This window comes from Candida jiufengensis, assembly GCF_024610255.1.
Source record: "Candida jiufengensis strain CBS 10846 chromosome Unknown scaffold17, whole genome shotgun sequence".
NCBI classification, from domain to species: Eukaryota; Fungi; Ascomycota; class Pichiomycetes; order Serinales; family Debaryomycetaceae; genus Lodderomyces; species Lodderomyces jiufengensis.
In genome coordinates, this window is record NW_026261564.1 from 1 (window position 1) to 15,564 (window position 15,564).

At 27.3% G+C, this 15,564-nt stretch overlaps 7 protein-coding genes across 7 annotated transcripts; 3 read left to right on the forward strand and 4 right to left on the reverse strand. All coding sequences in view use genetic code 12, as the record gives it.

The window, feature by feature from the left end:
* KGF54_005116 (uncharacterized protein) lies at positions 1-2,277 on the reverse strand (the record flags this gene model as incomplete). The annotated part of the gene is made up of 1 exon (XM_051765889.1): positions 1-2,277. A coding segment is annotated over one exon (2,277 nt), but the record flags the coding sequence as incomplete, so codon positions are not given.
* Positions 2,278-2,775: 498 nt separating this feature from the next.
* KGF54_005117 (tyrosine/serine/threonine protein phosphatase) lies at positions 2,776-6,198 on the reverse strand (the record flags this gene model as incomplete). The annotated part of the gene is made up of 1 exon (XM_051765890.1): positions 2,776-6,198. The coding sequence occupies one exon, from the start codon at positions 6,196-6,198 to the stop codon at positions 2,776-2,778; it is 3,423 nt and encodes a 1,140-aa protein (XP_051617818.1).
* A 1,168-nt stretch (positions 6,199-7,366) lies between these two features.
* Positions 7,367-8,608, reverse strand: KGF54_005118 (uncharacterized protein; the record flags this gene model as incomplete). Its single annotated transcript, XM_051765892.1, has 1 exon — positions 7,367-8,608. The coding sequence occupies one exon, from the start codon at positions 8,606-8,608 to the stop codon at positions 7,367-7,369; it is 1,242 nt and encodes a 413-aa protein (XP_051617819.1).
* Positions 8,609-9,331: 723 nt separating this feature from the next.
* Positions 9,332-9,820, forward strand: YAE1 (Yae1p; the record flags this gene model as incomplete). Its single annotated transcript, XM_051765893.1, has 1 exon — positions 9,332-9,820. The coding sequence occupies one exon, from the start codon at positions 9,332-9,334 to the stop codon at positions 9,818-9,820; it is 489 nt and encodes a 162-aa protein (XP_051617820.1).
* Positions 9,821-9,922: 102 nt separating this feature from the next.
* RFC2 (replication factor C subunit 2) lies at positions 9,923-11,023 on the reverse strand (the record flags this gene model as incomplete). Its single annotated transcript, XM_051765894.1, has 1 exon — positions 9,923-11,023. The coding sequence occupies one exon, from the start codon at positions 11,021-11,023 to the stop codon at positions 9,923-9,925; it is 1,101 nt and encodes a 366-aa protein (XP_051617821.1).
* A 991-nt stretch (positions 11,024-12,014) lies between these two features.
* KGF54_005121 (uncharacterized protein) lies at positions 12,015-12,625 on the forward strand (the record flags this gene model as incomplete). The annotated part of the gene is made up of 2 exons (XM_051765895.1): positions 12,015-12,024; positions 12,150-12,625. 2 exons carry the CDS (start codon positions 12,015-12,017, stop codon positions 12,623-12,625), a joined length of 486 nt encoding a protein of 161 aa, XP_051617822.1.
* Positions 12,626-13,194: 569 nt separating this feature from the next.
* On the forward strand, positions 13,195-15,501 carry KGF54_005122 (uncharacterized protein; the record flags this gene model as incomplete). The annotated part of the gene is made up of 1 exon (XM_051765896.1): positions 13,195-15,501. The coding sequence occupies one exon, from the start codon at positions 13,195-13,197 to the stop codon at positions 15,499-15,501; it is 2,307 nt and encodes a 768-aa protein (XP_051617823.1).
* Between the last annotated feature and the right edge of the window lie 63 nt (positions 15,502-15,564).

Here is a 15,564-nt window from a genome sequence, read left to right on the forward strand (position 1 = left end):
TCTAGCATTAGGATTATTTAAAAATTGAGGTGGAATATTTTGTTGATGATGTTGAGGTGGTGCTGATCCATTATTTGACATTCCAGGTGGTGGAGGACCTTGTTGAAAACCAGGAGGTGGTGGACCAAATTGATTATGTAAATGAGGAGGTAATGGCATTGGTGGCATGAATCCATTGGGGAACATACCTTGAGGTGGAATTGGCATATTACCACGTGAGTTTGAAGGGTATGGGAATGGTTGTTGTTGTTGTTGATGTGGGGATTGTTGAGGACCATTTTGATTTTGATTTTTTGGTTGTTGTTGTTGTTGTTGACTTTGGCTGGCTTCTTTTTGTTGGTGTAATTGAGGTGATTGTGGTTGCTGTTGTTGCATTGGAGGAGCATGATGAAAACCCGGTGGTGGAGGTGGAAAGTTTTTCATTTGTTGCTGTTGCTGTTGTTGCTGTTGTTGAAGGTGAGGTGGTAAGTTTGAGCCACGCATCCATGGAGGTAATTGATTTATTGGAATACCAGGTGGTAAATTTTGAGGCATTGGTAAATTATGAGGATGATTTTGTGGGGAATGTTGAGGTGGTATTTGATGCTGTTGTTGCATATTTACAATTGGTGATTTTTTAAATTTTGAATCATCTTGTTGTTGATTTGTATCCTTAGTGTTAAGATTTGGTGATTGTTGTTGTTGTTGCTGTTGTTGCTGCTGTTTTTGTTGAAATAATGCTTGAATATTTGGTTTTTCTTCATTAATAGGGGTTGAAATGTTTGATGTAGATGAACCTTGAACACTTTCTTTTCTTTTCAATAAAGACAAAAAGAAGTTATCATTTGATGAAGAATTTTGTTGTTGTAGTTGTTGTTGAGGTGGTATTTGTGGGATTTGAGAAGTACTATTTGACGGTTGCTGTGGTTGTTGATGATGTTGTGTAGGTACTACTGGTTGAGAAGTTGATAACGAGGATCTTTTTTGTTGTGGTTGTTGAGATTCTTGTATAGCTAATGATGAATCTGAATTTAATTGTGGTGATTGATTTACTGATCCACCAAAAAATTTAGAAAACCCAGGTGGAGGACCAGATGTCTTTGGAGTATTTGATTCTGATGCGGTGGTGTTAGCTTTCTTATCAAGTGTGTCATCTTTCTTAACTTGTGGACTTGGTTGTTGGAAGAAAGATGAAAATCTAGAAGATCTACTATTGGATTGTTGTTGTTGTTGTTGTGATTGATGTGCAGGCTCTTCTAATGCAATTGAGTCATTGGCTTCTTCTTTCAAAGTAGGTTTAACGAATGAAAAAAAATTATCAACTTCATTACCAACATTTAAAGAAGCAACAACTTCTTTTTGTTTTTGATTTTCTAATGCTTCATCAATAATTTCTCCATTTTTCTTACGTTCTTCTAATTTCATTTGATATTTCCATTTTTCAAAATCTTCAACTGTTTGTCCCATATTTGCCATTGACATTTTTGCTGAATCATCCAAGTATTTGTTATTGTTATAATTTCTACCATTTCTTTGTCCTGAAGATTCAATATCGTCGTCCCATTCTGGTTCTAATTCATCTGATCCTTCTCCTAATAATTGAGATATTTTTTCATTAGTTAAAGATTCTAATTCTTGAGATTTACCAAAACCATGACGTCCTTGATGATGATTGTTAGTGCCATGTCTTTGAGATTTATCTGATTTATTTCTTTCCCAAGTTTCATGTTGATGTCTTCTAAATTTTTTACTCTTGTTATTAAAATGTTCATTATTTCCATTACTATTATTTACATGATTATTATTAAAAGATTTTGAATTAGGGTTATTTGTTTCTCTTACTGGTTTTAGTCTCCAAAATGCTAAATTTGGTAACTTATCATCATCACCAAACTCGATAGTATCTATTTCATCTCTTAATTTTAATAGATGATTTATAGTGTATATATTTGGTAATCCATATTTTTTTGGTGGTATAGTTGATAAAATTTGATTCAATTCTTCTTTTTCTTTGGTGAATTTTGTAGATTCATCATCTTCTATTAACTCTGTATTTTCTTCAGTTACAACATTTGAATTATCTTCTATATTTGATTCTGGAGTATTTTCTTTTGCTGCATGAGCCATTGCACTATCTAACAATTTACTTAATGCATTACTTGGATCTAAATTATTTATTGAAGAATGTGATTGGGTTCTTTTATTGTTCGAGGGTCTCTTGTTACTTTGGTATTGTGTAGAATCTATTGATACAATTGATGGATCCACTAGTAATGGATTCGTGTTGGTTGATGACATTTGCACAATATGAAGTGGAAAGATTCAATAAGTATATAGCTGGGTCTATTGAATCGGCGTTCTGAATATAAATGAATAAAATGATATTAAATGTAATCAAGTTATAGTATATGACTAATTGAACCTTTTATATTTAAATATAATAAGGATAACTGATGTAAAATGTATAATTTATTTTATAATATAATTATTACCCTTGAAGATTAATTTTTCTCATAATACTTTATAAAAAAAAAAGGGAAAGAAATGAAAAAAAAAAAAAAAATTAAATTAAATAATTTTGGTGACAAATACACTACCATCTTAAAACACTTTAAACTTATAATAAATACACAACTATTGCAAGATTATGCAAATGAAGGTTAAATTTAAACTTATATGTAAAATAATTAATAAAACAATTCATTTAAAAAGAAATAAAGTATATATAATATAAATAAATAATCTATAACTAAAACATAACGTAACTTTGAAAATGAACCAAACCAGCATCAAAATTTAATTGTTCAAATAAGGAATATTCAACCTCATTATTTCTCGACACATAATAAACCAATCAATCTCACGAAGATATATAGTTCCATCATTATAATTAACTACTCTATGTTCATTATCTTCTTCATCTTCATTACCTTTTAAAAATTGATTCTTAGTTTCTAATTTAATCAGTTCCTCCCATTTAAATAATTCATACATGAATCTAAGATTTGGTTGTATAATAATATTTAATCTTCTAACTCTAACGTAAAGATAAGCCATTGATAAATTAATTTGTAATCTTCTCATTATTTCTGCTATAACAACTGTTGCACTTCTTGATACTCCAACTCTACAATGAACTAATATTTTGGTTTGTCCTTTAGTTTTAGTGTATTCTTTTTCAATAAATTCGAGAATTGAAGGAAGTTGTTGTGACAATTCATCTATTCCATCATCTTCTAAATTGTTTACTTTCATTATCGTTTCAATAGTGGTATTCCAATGTAATTTTGATTTTTTAAATTTGGGTGATTTGGGGACTATATTAAAAAATTCAATATTTTGATTTTCAATTTCATCAACTAAAATATTATTATATTTTTGAAATTTATACCCATTAATCCATGGTAAATTTTCTCCAACTGATATGATTTTTTTAATACCTAGTTTATTTAATAATGGTAAACAAGATGCATGCTTCAAAGAACCAAGGTATAAATAAGGTAATATCTTGGATGGTATAGATCCCTCTACTTCTTTTACCCAATCAACTTGAAATTTTTTCAATTCTGTCTCTTCTGTTTCAATATCTGATAAATTATCATCTGAATCTGAAGATGAACTAGTTTCTAAATCACTTGGTTGATTTGATTCTTCTTCATCTTCATACTCTTCTTCATCGGAACTATTCACAATATATCCTAATCTTGTATTATTTTGAACTTTAGGCTTACCTAACAAGATTTCATTAATCTCCATTGCAGTTAATTCCTTCAATTTTGACCACTCTATTTTTGAGCCTAATTTTAAAGGACTAAATTTCCTAAGTAATGGTTCTAATTTTTGTAAAATTATAACATCACTATTGAAAATATAAAAAGGTCTACCATATTTTAAATGTAGTTGTAATATAGCTTCATCTAACGAAATATTCAATGAATAAATCATAAAACAAAATACAAATAATGAAGATTCTGTATACCCATCAGAACAATAAATTAATGAACCTAACCCATTGGAGGAGTTTGATGATGAATATAAATATATTAATTTACATGTGTTTATAATCAGATTTAAATTTTCTCTTTTGCAATCTCCAATACCTATTGAACCTGAAGGTGGGAAACTTAAATAATGTCTTTCTTGTACTGTTGAATTTTCATGACTTGTAATTGTGTATTGAAATAATAGTTTTGATAATTCATTTAAATCTGGAAATGTAGCATCTGAATGGCAATGTAAAAATAATTTGTAGTTGGTTTTAGGGTGTGGTAATAAATTTATGAAATCTCTTGATTTCAAATTCTTATGTAGGATCAACGAATTTTTTGGATTATTATACAAATCTTTATGAGACTCTTGAGTAGTTTTAGACAAATTTTTATCAGTATTTAAATAATGGTTCATTATTTGATAATCCCAAAAATTACCTATCCAAACATTTTGATTGATTCTTGTAGCAGTTGACATTTTTGTAGTTTCAATTTTTTCATTTATTTGAAAATCATTTTCCCAGACCAAGAAGGGATCATGTATTTTATAATCTAATTTTTGACGATTTATTTTGGAGAAATTGAAATAGTTTTTAAGTGGTGTTTCTAGTGATTCGTCTTCTTTTTCTAATTCTAATTTTTCATAAATTTTTGAATTCTCCAATACTTCATCATCTAAGATGTATATGATTTTTTCTTGATATTCATTAGTATTTAACTGTTGATCATATTTTTGAGCTAACCATAATACTCTAGCCATTGAATTCATTTTTTCTTTATTTGATCCATAAATTATAAAATCAGAACTAGTAGACAATTTTGCAACTTGAATATGAAAATTTCTCAAAGATATACCTCTATCGGGATCTAAATTTAAAAAAATGGGTAACACATTTAAATTAATACAATCATTAACTAATAGATCTAAAAATTTATGATCTATTATTTCATCATCCCATATTGATTCTATTATATTTTTGATTTCCAGTTTTGAAACATCTATTTTTTGTAAAATCTCATTTAATTTTACACTATTATGTAATTGTACAGGTATTGAATCATCATTTACACACATTAAAAACTTTGATGATCTTGGCTTTGTTAGATCAAAATCAATGAAAAAATTATTATTGTTGATACCCAATTTTTGTTGTAGTTGTTGTTGTTGTTGTAAGAAAAATGATTTTTGAGCGAAATTATCATTGTGTAATCCATGTAGCCAGGGAAATACATCTTGAGTTTTAGGTAATGTTGAGTTGAAATATTTGCTGAATATTTTCTTCAATTGTGGTATTGTAATATGTCTGAATTCAAATATATCACCTTCGGCTTCTTCTTCTTCTTCTTCGGTTGTGGGTACTTCTTGGACTGAGTTTGTATGTTGATGTTGTTGATTCATATTTAATTTTGCTGTTTTGAAACCTATACCATCACAAACGTCACATAATGTTTCATCGGACTTTTTTCCGCTTGTAGTATTTGGTTTATCACAATGAATACAATCATTAAAACTTTTTAGTCTAGCTCTAAACCTATCTCTTTCATATAATAAATCATTTGATGATGACGATGATCTTTTACATGATTTTAGCCTTGTTAAGGAGCATGATGATGATGATGTGGATGAGGAAGTTGGTGGTGTATTTGAAGTATCCTCTGTAGTAGCTGTAATTGAAATCTGTGGGTTGATGGTTGTATTATCGGTGACATCTTCTTCTATAATTGTATCTTTTACATTTAAAAATTTGCTCGATTGAGATGTTGTATCTTGAAGATTAGCTGTTGTGTTGGCTAGATGAGGCTCTGTTGCCTCAATTTTTGACTCATTGTGTGTTCTATCTAAATCTTTAATTTGTAAATTTTTGTCTATTTTCTCCTGTGTGAGAAGTACATCATCAATCAGTGAAGAGATTGAAATATCTTTATCTTCTTGTGAATGTGAACTTGATAGTTTATGTGGTTGCAGACGTAATTGTTGAGGATGTAGATAATGAGGATGTTGTTGTGATTGAGCTTGCGATTGTGGGTGTTGATGTTGTTGATGATGTTGATGATGATGTTGTTGTTGTTGGTAATGTAAAGTGGATATAGTTTGTGGACTTAGTGTTCTATGTTGCTTATTATTTGGATTATTAAATTGATGATCATGAGAACTCATTATTGATGATGGTAATATAAATGTTGAATTATTAAAAGGTGGAGATGGAGATCTTGTTTGTGGAGATGACATAATCTATTTGTTTTCTATTTTATTTTAATGCTTCTATTTTGTTTCAGTATACTTTATTAATAAGTTGAATTATAAGTAATTGATTATCCAATCGTGTTTTCAAATTGGCATAAAGTTAGTTAAAGTTTTAATATATATTTGTAATATGGATATTATTTTGTTTATCTATAATCATATGAATTGTAAATAATGATATAGATCTAAGATTTTAATCTAAATTTTATATTCTATTCTATTATATTCTTGAGTTCTTGGTAATTGTAATTTTTATTTTGTGTAGTGAAATAAAATTTTTTAATTGTAAATCTTTTGAAAAATGTGGAGGGGTGAGATTGTTTTGATTAAAAAAGAATAGTAAATATATAATTAGTGTTGAAATCTAATCTAGTTATAAATCAATTGATATCTAGTTGAATAATAGCAAAGTATAAATAGACCACTTATTTGTTAATTGAATTGGTAAAATCTGAAGATAAATATAATATAAACAAAATATAGAAATTGGTTGTAAATAAAATATTAAATGATAAGATACAGTTAAAAAATTTTTTGATTACTTTTTATTTTTCTATGTCTTATCTTTTATAAATTATATACAGTACTCACAATAATTTAATTTCTATTCAATCAACTTAAATCAAAAAGTGAAACATTACACAACACAATCATTTAACTATGTTTTTAATGAATAAATAAGGAAGAGTGGTAATTTACTGATTCGACAACACTGAAGATGAGCAGAATTGTTCGTCACACATTATCATTTGATAATAATTGATCAGTTTCAGCCAACAACGTTAAGATTCAGGTCTCACTATATATATATATCTCTAATTCATTGTGTAAGTATATCGTAAAAATGTGTTAATTTAATGAATAATATGTATGTAGTACTAATGTATGTAGAGTATTATTGTTTGTAAAATATTAAATTAAGCGAAAATTTACTCAAAAGGGTAGTGTATTATGTAACGAAATATTTTGTCAAATTAAATTCAATATGTAATTACAAGACATAAAACAAGACATTTATTATTGAATCCAACTAGAATAATGCCATAAAGACTCTACAATTACCATTTTAATTAAATTTATTTTATTGATACAAAAGTTAAAGAATTTTAAAAGAAATTCTATAATCTTTATATACATAATTAGTAAATTATTATTACTGTACTCCAATAACAGATAATTCTAAAGTCCAAACTCTTCTAACATGAACTTTTAAATTTATTTTATTTGATCCATTATTTGCTGATTCAATTTGTTTTAAATTTGGTTCATTTATTTCAATATTAATCCATCCATGACTCCACCAACATTTTCTAGCAGGTTTTCTCCAAAATAATAATAATTTAGTTTGATTTTGATCCATTTTGGAATTTCTTTTTGATGATAATGATCTTGATGCAGCTCTTGATGCTGATGAAGCTAATTGTGCTATTCTTGATCTTGATCTTGATCTTGAATTTGAATTTGATCCATTATTACTTGTTGTTGATGTAACTGGTGTTAAATTAGGTGAATCTGGTGGGGTTTGATTTGGAGTTTTTTCTTGATTATGTGTTCTTAATCTTACTAATGATAATGATGATATTACACATTTACCAGGTTCTAATGATCTTGAACCCCATTTATCTTTAATTTCAAAACCGGATGAACATAACATATCAAAAAGATGTTGTTCTGCTGGTCCTAAACCTTTTGAATTATCTTGTTTTGAATTTGCATCTTGTAATTTTTCAACACTACCACCACCAATTTTTTCATTATCTGATTCTTCTTCATTATTATAATATTGTAATTCTTCATCTGTAAATTTATAACCTAATCCTGAGAATATTAATTTATTCTTTAATAAAACTTTACTTACACTTCTTTTTAATTCTTTCATTTGTTCCATATTTAATCCTTCTATTGGTGGTATTACATAAAAATCTAAATCTTCTCGTAACACTATTATAGCAGGTTTAGTTTGTAATATATTTTCTTGTTGATTTCCATGTCTTGAATTTGATATTGTTGGTGATAAATTTAATTGATTTTGAAAAGGTGACATTTCTAAATCCTTTTGAGCTTTTGCAAATGTATTTATAATATATTGAAAACAAGCAGGATCGAAATTTACATAAACAACATCATTTTCTGTTAAATTTGTTATAATTGATCCATTAATATCTAAAAATACACCATTAGGAAACAAACATAATAATATACTTTCTGGTAAACTCATTAATTCATCTCTTGTTATTGTAAAATTTTTACCTCTTACATTTAAATGAATTTGTGAATTATAAGTATCTGATGATTGATCTTCTGATCCATTTTGTACTGCTGTTGAAGTGGTTGATAAATTATTTGAATATGAAGATTCTGGTGAAACTTGAGTTATAATATCTTGTTGTGACATTGTGTTGGATGGGGTTGTTGTTATTATTGAAAAATTCTATTATATTATATTGTATATAAGTATATTATTAATGAATTGAAAATTGAAGTTGTATTAAAGATGAAATTAAAAGTGTAATGAATGAATTAATTAATTGAAGTGTTTAATAAATGAGTGTATTAAAAGTGACCTGCACTGAAATTTTATTAATATATGAAAGTTGTATCTACTTGATTACCCTGAATCGTGTTTATTCAATGAATCAATGAAAAATTTGACCGCTGAATGGTTGTACTGTTGTTTGATATTCTATTAATTTTCTGACTTGTAAATAATGAGCGACAAATTAAGTGAAGGCTGTCAATCCTATTTCTCTATAAACTTCCCAGTATTATTTTAAATATGATGAACAATGACAGCTAATAATGTACTATTGTAATATATTAAACCTATCTATTAGATACTCTTGAGTAATAATTGATTTGAATTGTAAATAATAAAAGCAAATATAATATCTATTTAAGTTAACTAGAAAAAGAAAAAAATTATATTAGATAATATTCTAGTTGTCTTGTGTTAGTAGAAATTTCTCTTGAAAAATATATTGGTAAATATTACACTACTTTTTACAACCAAATTGGTATTTTACAACCAAATATTGACTTGCTAGGTATAACTAAGCTAAAGTCATTTACAACAACTTAAAAGTACTAAACAATTATATTTAATGGATCAATTAACAATATGACACCATCTGAATGCAACAAAGATAACAACAACAACACTTATTTTTGTCCATGTAAAAACCCACTACCTAAAGAGACTACCACAAGTCAAATTCAAGAAATAGATGATATATGGGAATCTGATAATGAAAATGAAAATCAACAGCCCAAAGATAACTTTGTACATAATGATATAATACGACAACATCAAAAACAAGGATATCTTGATGGTATAACTCACAATAAAGAAACAAATTTACAACAAGGATTTGATGATTCATTTAGTTTGGGAGGTCAATTAGGTATTGAAGTTGGTATGATATTAGCTAAAGTTAAAATACTAGATCACAAAAACAGTAATGGGTTACTTAATGAATGTATTAATGATTTGAAGATTTCCAAAATTTTTGATAATAAATATTTCAATGAAAATTTAGAAATGATTAATGATCAACATGAATTGATTTTGAAATGGAAAGATAAGTTGAAAGAATTAGAGAAAATGTGAACTAAATGGTAGTTTTGTTATCATTAATTATATGCTAATTTGAATTCAACTAGAATTATGAATCTATCACCTCGTATTCACGCGATATACAAAATTTAACCTTTACAAAATTTTAGAAATTGATAATATAATATTTAATAATTGAATATGTTCATCAGTACCCAAATTTAATTTTTTATCACAATTAAATAATTCCAAACTAATTTGATTTTTTTGTTCCAGTGATAAATTATCATCTAAAATTAAAAAATCATGTAATTGATCAATTAATTGTTGTACACTCCATCCATTTAATATAATATCATTTATAAAATTAATTAAATCCATAATTTGATTTTTAGAACTTTGCATTTTTTTAATTAATGTTGTAATTAAATTATCTGGTAATATACCAGCTGTTTCTCTAATTGAATTTCTTGTAATTAATCCATCTTCTGAATCAATATTTTCTGTTTGTAAACTTGAACTTAATTTTGAAGCACTTTGTAAAAAGGTTATTGCTTTTCTTAAATCACCATTACTGATTTTTAAAATTTCATTTAATACATCATTTTCATTTTCTCCAAATTTTAAATTTTCTTGTTCACTTATATATTGTAATCTTTTTAAAGAATTTTCATTATTTAATAATTTGAATCTAAATTTTGAACATCTTGAAGCTAATGGATCAATAATTCTTGTTATATAATTACAAACTAATGCAAATCTAGTTATATTTGAATAAGTTTCCATTGTTCTTCTTAAAGCTGATTGTGCATCATTTGTCATTGAATCTGCTTCATCTAATATAATTATTTTATATGGAGGACATGGATAATTTTTTAAATCTTCTTCTGTTGGATTACTAACTGTTAATTTTGCAAAATTTTTAATCTTTTGTCTTACAATTGATATACCTCTTTCATCTGATGCATTTAATTCTAAAACTCTTGATTTATATAAATTTGGTCCATATAATTGTTTAGCTAATGCTAATATTGTTGATGTTTTCCCAGTACCTGGAGGACCATAAAATAACATATGTGGTAAATTATTATTTCCTGAAGTTATTTGCTTTTTTAATATTTTGATTGCATGTTCTTGTGATGATATATCTGTTAAATTTTTTGGTCTATATTTTTCTACCCATGGTGTATGATGTAATTTTTCTTCTTGATATGCTGCTGTTGATGCGTTGTGTGATAGAATGGATGATGATACCATCTTTGAAAACAATGGTTGGTTTGCTATAGTAAGAAGTGATCAAATTGTATCGTTAGCTTGAAACACGTCTTTAATTAAAATAATCTATCATATAGATTTGTTTCAGATAATACGCGAATTGAAAATCTAAAAAAATCAAAGTTAGCTTTGAAAAAAAAAAACATCCTTGTATGCTTTTTAACGCGAGCTTTTGTTAATATCGTTGCAATATCGTTTAAACTTTCATGCGACTGTCGTATCGTCAAAATTAAACTTCTTGTTAAATATTCTCCCCTCTTTAATTCTCAAAGATTAATATGAAATCCATTGATACTACCCCTTATATATATAGTAAATGAACAAAGACTTATAATGAAGAAATTATTAATGACACATTAAGTTATATCAATAGCGGTGGATCAAACACTCATTGTTCATTTTCCTAAGAGGATATTTTAATATTTCTATTGACTATTCTACCACAAATGTATGGACTTCTGACTATTTTTACAATAAATCATATTTTAGATTTGAAAGAGTAAATAGATGTCATTTAGTGATAATGGTAAATTGATTGAAGAAAGGTCACTTGGGATCAGATGAACTAGAACCAAAATGTGATGAAGATTTTGTTAGTGCCGATAATCAGAGAATTGGGTGAAATAATAAGAATCACAAGTCAAGTTTAGATGATTCAGCCAAATCATCAATGGTAAATATGGGACAAACCCGATGAAGAAGTTTTCAAAAGAATCGAAATATTAAACTAGGGTGCAAGAACTTTGGAAAAAACGGAGGAAGTATTAATGAGGAAATGGATCATCAAATGCTAGAAGAATTTGTTGCTTCTTTAAATGCTGATAATCAATCTAAAAATTTTCATTCATTTGTTAAGCCTAATTTGGAAAAAAAAAGTCATTGGTTAATTCATCAATTCCATTAAGAGAACATGAGTTATCAAGTAACATCAACAAAATTTCAATAGTAGGTCCTCAATACTTTTCCAACAACCATGACCACAAGTTGAAATAAATCATTGACTTAATAAATTAGTCTCTACTACAACATCAGAATCAAGTACTCCAAATTTGTCTTTCAAATACAAGCGGTCATAAATCTGGCTTTTCTGAATGTTTTGTTGGAATAGTAAATCAATCACCACAATTATATTCAAATTCATCATTAGCTCCAGTTCCACCTCAACGTGTACCTCAAGGTATGTTTCCCAATGGATTCATGTCACCAATGCCATTACCTCCTCCTTTACTTGATCAATTGGGTCCCCCACCTCCTGGATTTCAACAAGGTCCTCAACCACCTGGAATGTCAAATAATGGATCAGCACCACCTCAACATCATCAACAAAATATTCCACCTCAATTTTTAAATAATCCTAATGCTAGATNACCACCTGGAATGTCAAATAATGGATCAGCACCACCTCAACATCATCAACAAAATATTCCACCTCAATTTTTAAATAATCCTAATGCTAGATTTATTCCACCTCAATACTTACAAATGAGAGGGTTAGGTAATCAACAACAACCACCACCAATGCCCTCTCAACATCATCAACAACATCAGCAAGGTAATCCAAATATAAATCAAGAATCTAGATAAAATAGAATATATTTTGGGTCAGAGAATAAAGTTTTAATTTTGGGTTGATGAAGTTTTTAATGAATTAAATAATATTTATTAATATATAAATCTAGTAATATATAATATTATCATTAGTTACCAAATTTTCAAACATGAATTTCTATAAACTTCAAAGTTACGCTCATCTTTATCGCACCACCTTACTAATCAAATTAGCTATAAGACCAACTCAATTTACTTCCTGACCAAATCAATTGACTATTCAGTTCCAATACTCACTAAAATTTTTATCTACTATGAAAATCACTCATATAAAAAAAATCCATTTTTGTGCCTCACACTACTATCGATTATATTTTATTTAATATTTAATATTATGGTTGCAAAACATATCAAAATTCCCACTTTTTATATCCAACTTATTTCAACTTCAATTTAAATTCTTCAACACAAACGAATTTAAATTACTTTTATCAATTAATTAAATCAATAATTCAATTAATTAATCACCAAAGTTTTCAATCAATCAATTTAAAGCAAATCTTTCAATTAATCATATATTAATTAATCACCTTAACTTTTTTAAAATGTCTAACAATATGGAATATCAATTAGCGCAATTACCAAAACCATTCACCACATTAGAAAATGTTAAAAAACAATTAATTCAAGGATCAGTTCAAGCAACATTAGCTCAACAAAAACCATTATTTACAAACCCAATTCATCAAAATTTAACTTCAAGTTTTGATTCTGTAGAAACATTAAAAAGCTTTTGTACTTTTAATTACCCATCACCAGAACTTCCATCAGTTAAATTCCCATATAATATACCATCATCAGAAACTTTAACTGAATCAAAAGATCCTCAACATAAATTTATCAAAGTCGGAGAATATAATGATATTTTTGATCAAGATTTATATCATAAATTAGAAGATATTGAAGTTAGTTCTACTCAAGTTTTAGCAAAAGTAGAAACACAAGAAGATTATAACAATGAAGAAATTGTTTTACCTACCACTAATTTAGTTAACGAAGAATTAGTATCAACTGATGACAAAATTAATGCTGGTTGTGGTAAAGAAATTGTAAACTCAGACAATGCAGTTATTAAATCAGAAAAGGATCAACAAAATAAAGAAATTTCCAAAAAAGTCAAATTTTCAAAATTAAAGAAGCTTTTCAAAAAATGTCATAGGGATCATAGAACATCTACTTCAAAAAACAACAATGTTTCTGCTGATGCTAAAAGTAAAAAATCCGACCAAGTCAAAAAACCTAGAAGATTTTTTGGTATTTTATTTAAAAAGAACAATTCAAAAGTTGTTCAAGATCATTCAGAACTTGCAGGTCTTAAAAGTATGAAATTAGTTGAAAAGAAAACTAATGCAACTAAAGGCTTTACAGGTAAAAGATTCAAATTTGGTGTTGCTAAACATGCATCAAAATATAAATATGGATTAAGAAAGCTGAACTTAGTTGATAAAAATACTAAAACAAATAAAGGATTTATTCATAAAAAATTCAAATTTCATGCTCGTAAAGGTAAACCAGAATTTCAAGAAGGATTAAAAAAGTTGAACCTTGTGGAAAAGAAATTAAACAAAGACTTACAAGACAAGAAAGCTTTTGAGTCATTTAAGTTATTTAAGAGATTTTTCAAATCCAATAAAACCAAGTCCAAAATTTCAAGTTCATTAAAAGAAAATAATAATGGACCTAATAAAGATGAATTAAAGGATTATTCTTTACCACCTCCATCTTCAACTATAGGAAATATATTTACAACATCAGATTACAATTCTTCATCCTTACAACCTCATCTTGAAAAAACCACCAGTATAATTGCAGATGATGAATATTTATACTCATGTCCTCGTCGTTATACAACCGAAAGTACAACAGCAGATAACAATAAATTACCCTCACATTCTGGAATTGAAAAGACCAAAATTATAAATGCAGATAGTAAAGATTTTTCCTCATATCCTCGTATCTACAAAACTAGGAGTTCAACAGCAGATATGAATAAATCATCTTCATATTCTGGTATTGAAAAAACCAAAACTACAACAACTGATAATAAAAAAATAGTTTCTGAAGATGAATCAGAATTCAAGGGTCTTAGAAAATTGAAATTAGTCGAAAAAAAATTAAATGCAAGCGGAGGTTTAATTAGTGAAAATACTGGTGAAAATGTAGGTTTAAAAATCAAATCTGATATTTCAAAAGATGATTTAGAATTTCAAAAAGGATTAAGACCATTAAAACTTTGTAAAAAACGATTGCATAATGATTCACAAACTGCAGAAGATGTTAACCATAACAAGTCCATAAGTTCAGCAATAGAAGGAAATACTAGTGAACTTAAAAAAGATGAAGCAAAAAGTAATGAAATACCACCAACACCATCATCTACTAAACAAAATGAAAATGTAATTACAGATATCAAAAATTCATTCAATCATTCTGATATTGAAGAAACTAAAAATATAACTGCAGAAGTCAATGAATTATCATCTTATTCTGGTATTGCAAAAAACAAAAGTACAATAGTTGACAAAAATTCATCATCATCTTGCACTAATGAAAAATTGCAAAATTGTATAAGAGGGACTCAATCTTTTTTTGAACCTGAACGTCCGCACCGCATAAATACAATAATTTACAAAAGAGCATCATCAACTGAAAAATTACATCATTGTACAAAAAGGACTCATTATTATTTCAAACCTGAATATGTGTTATATTGGATGAGTGATGGAGGAGTTTACTATTACAAAAAACCACGTTATGGCAGTGACAGGAATTATGAACGTATACTTTACAAGAGAGATGAAATCCCAGAGGGATATACAAATTGCAAAATAACTATAAATAATTATCAATAGTATATTAAGTCACATAATAGAAAATTTAAAAAAAAAAAAAAAAAAAAAAAAAAAAAAAAAAAA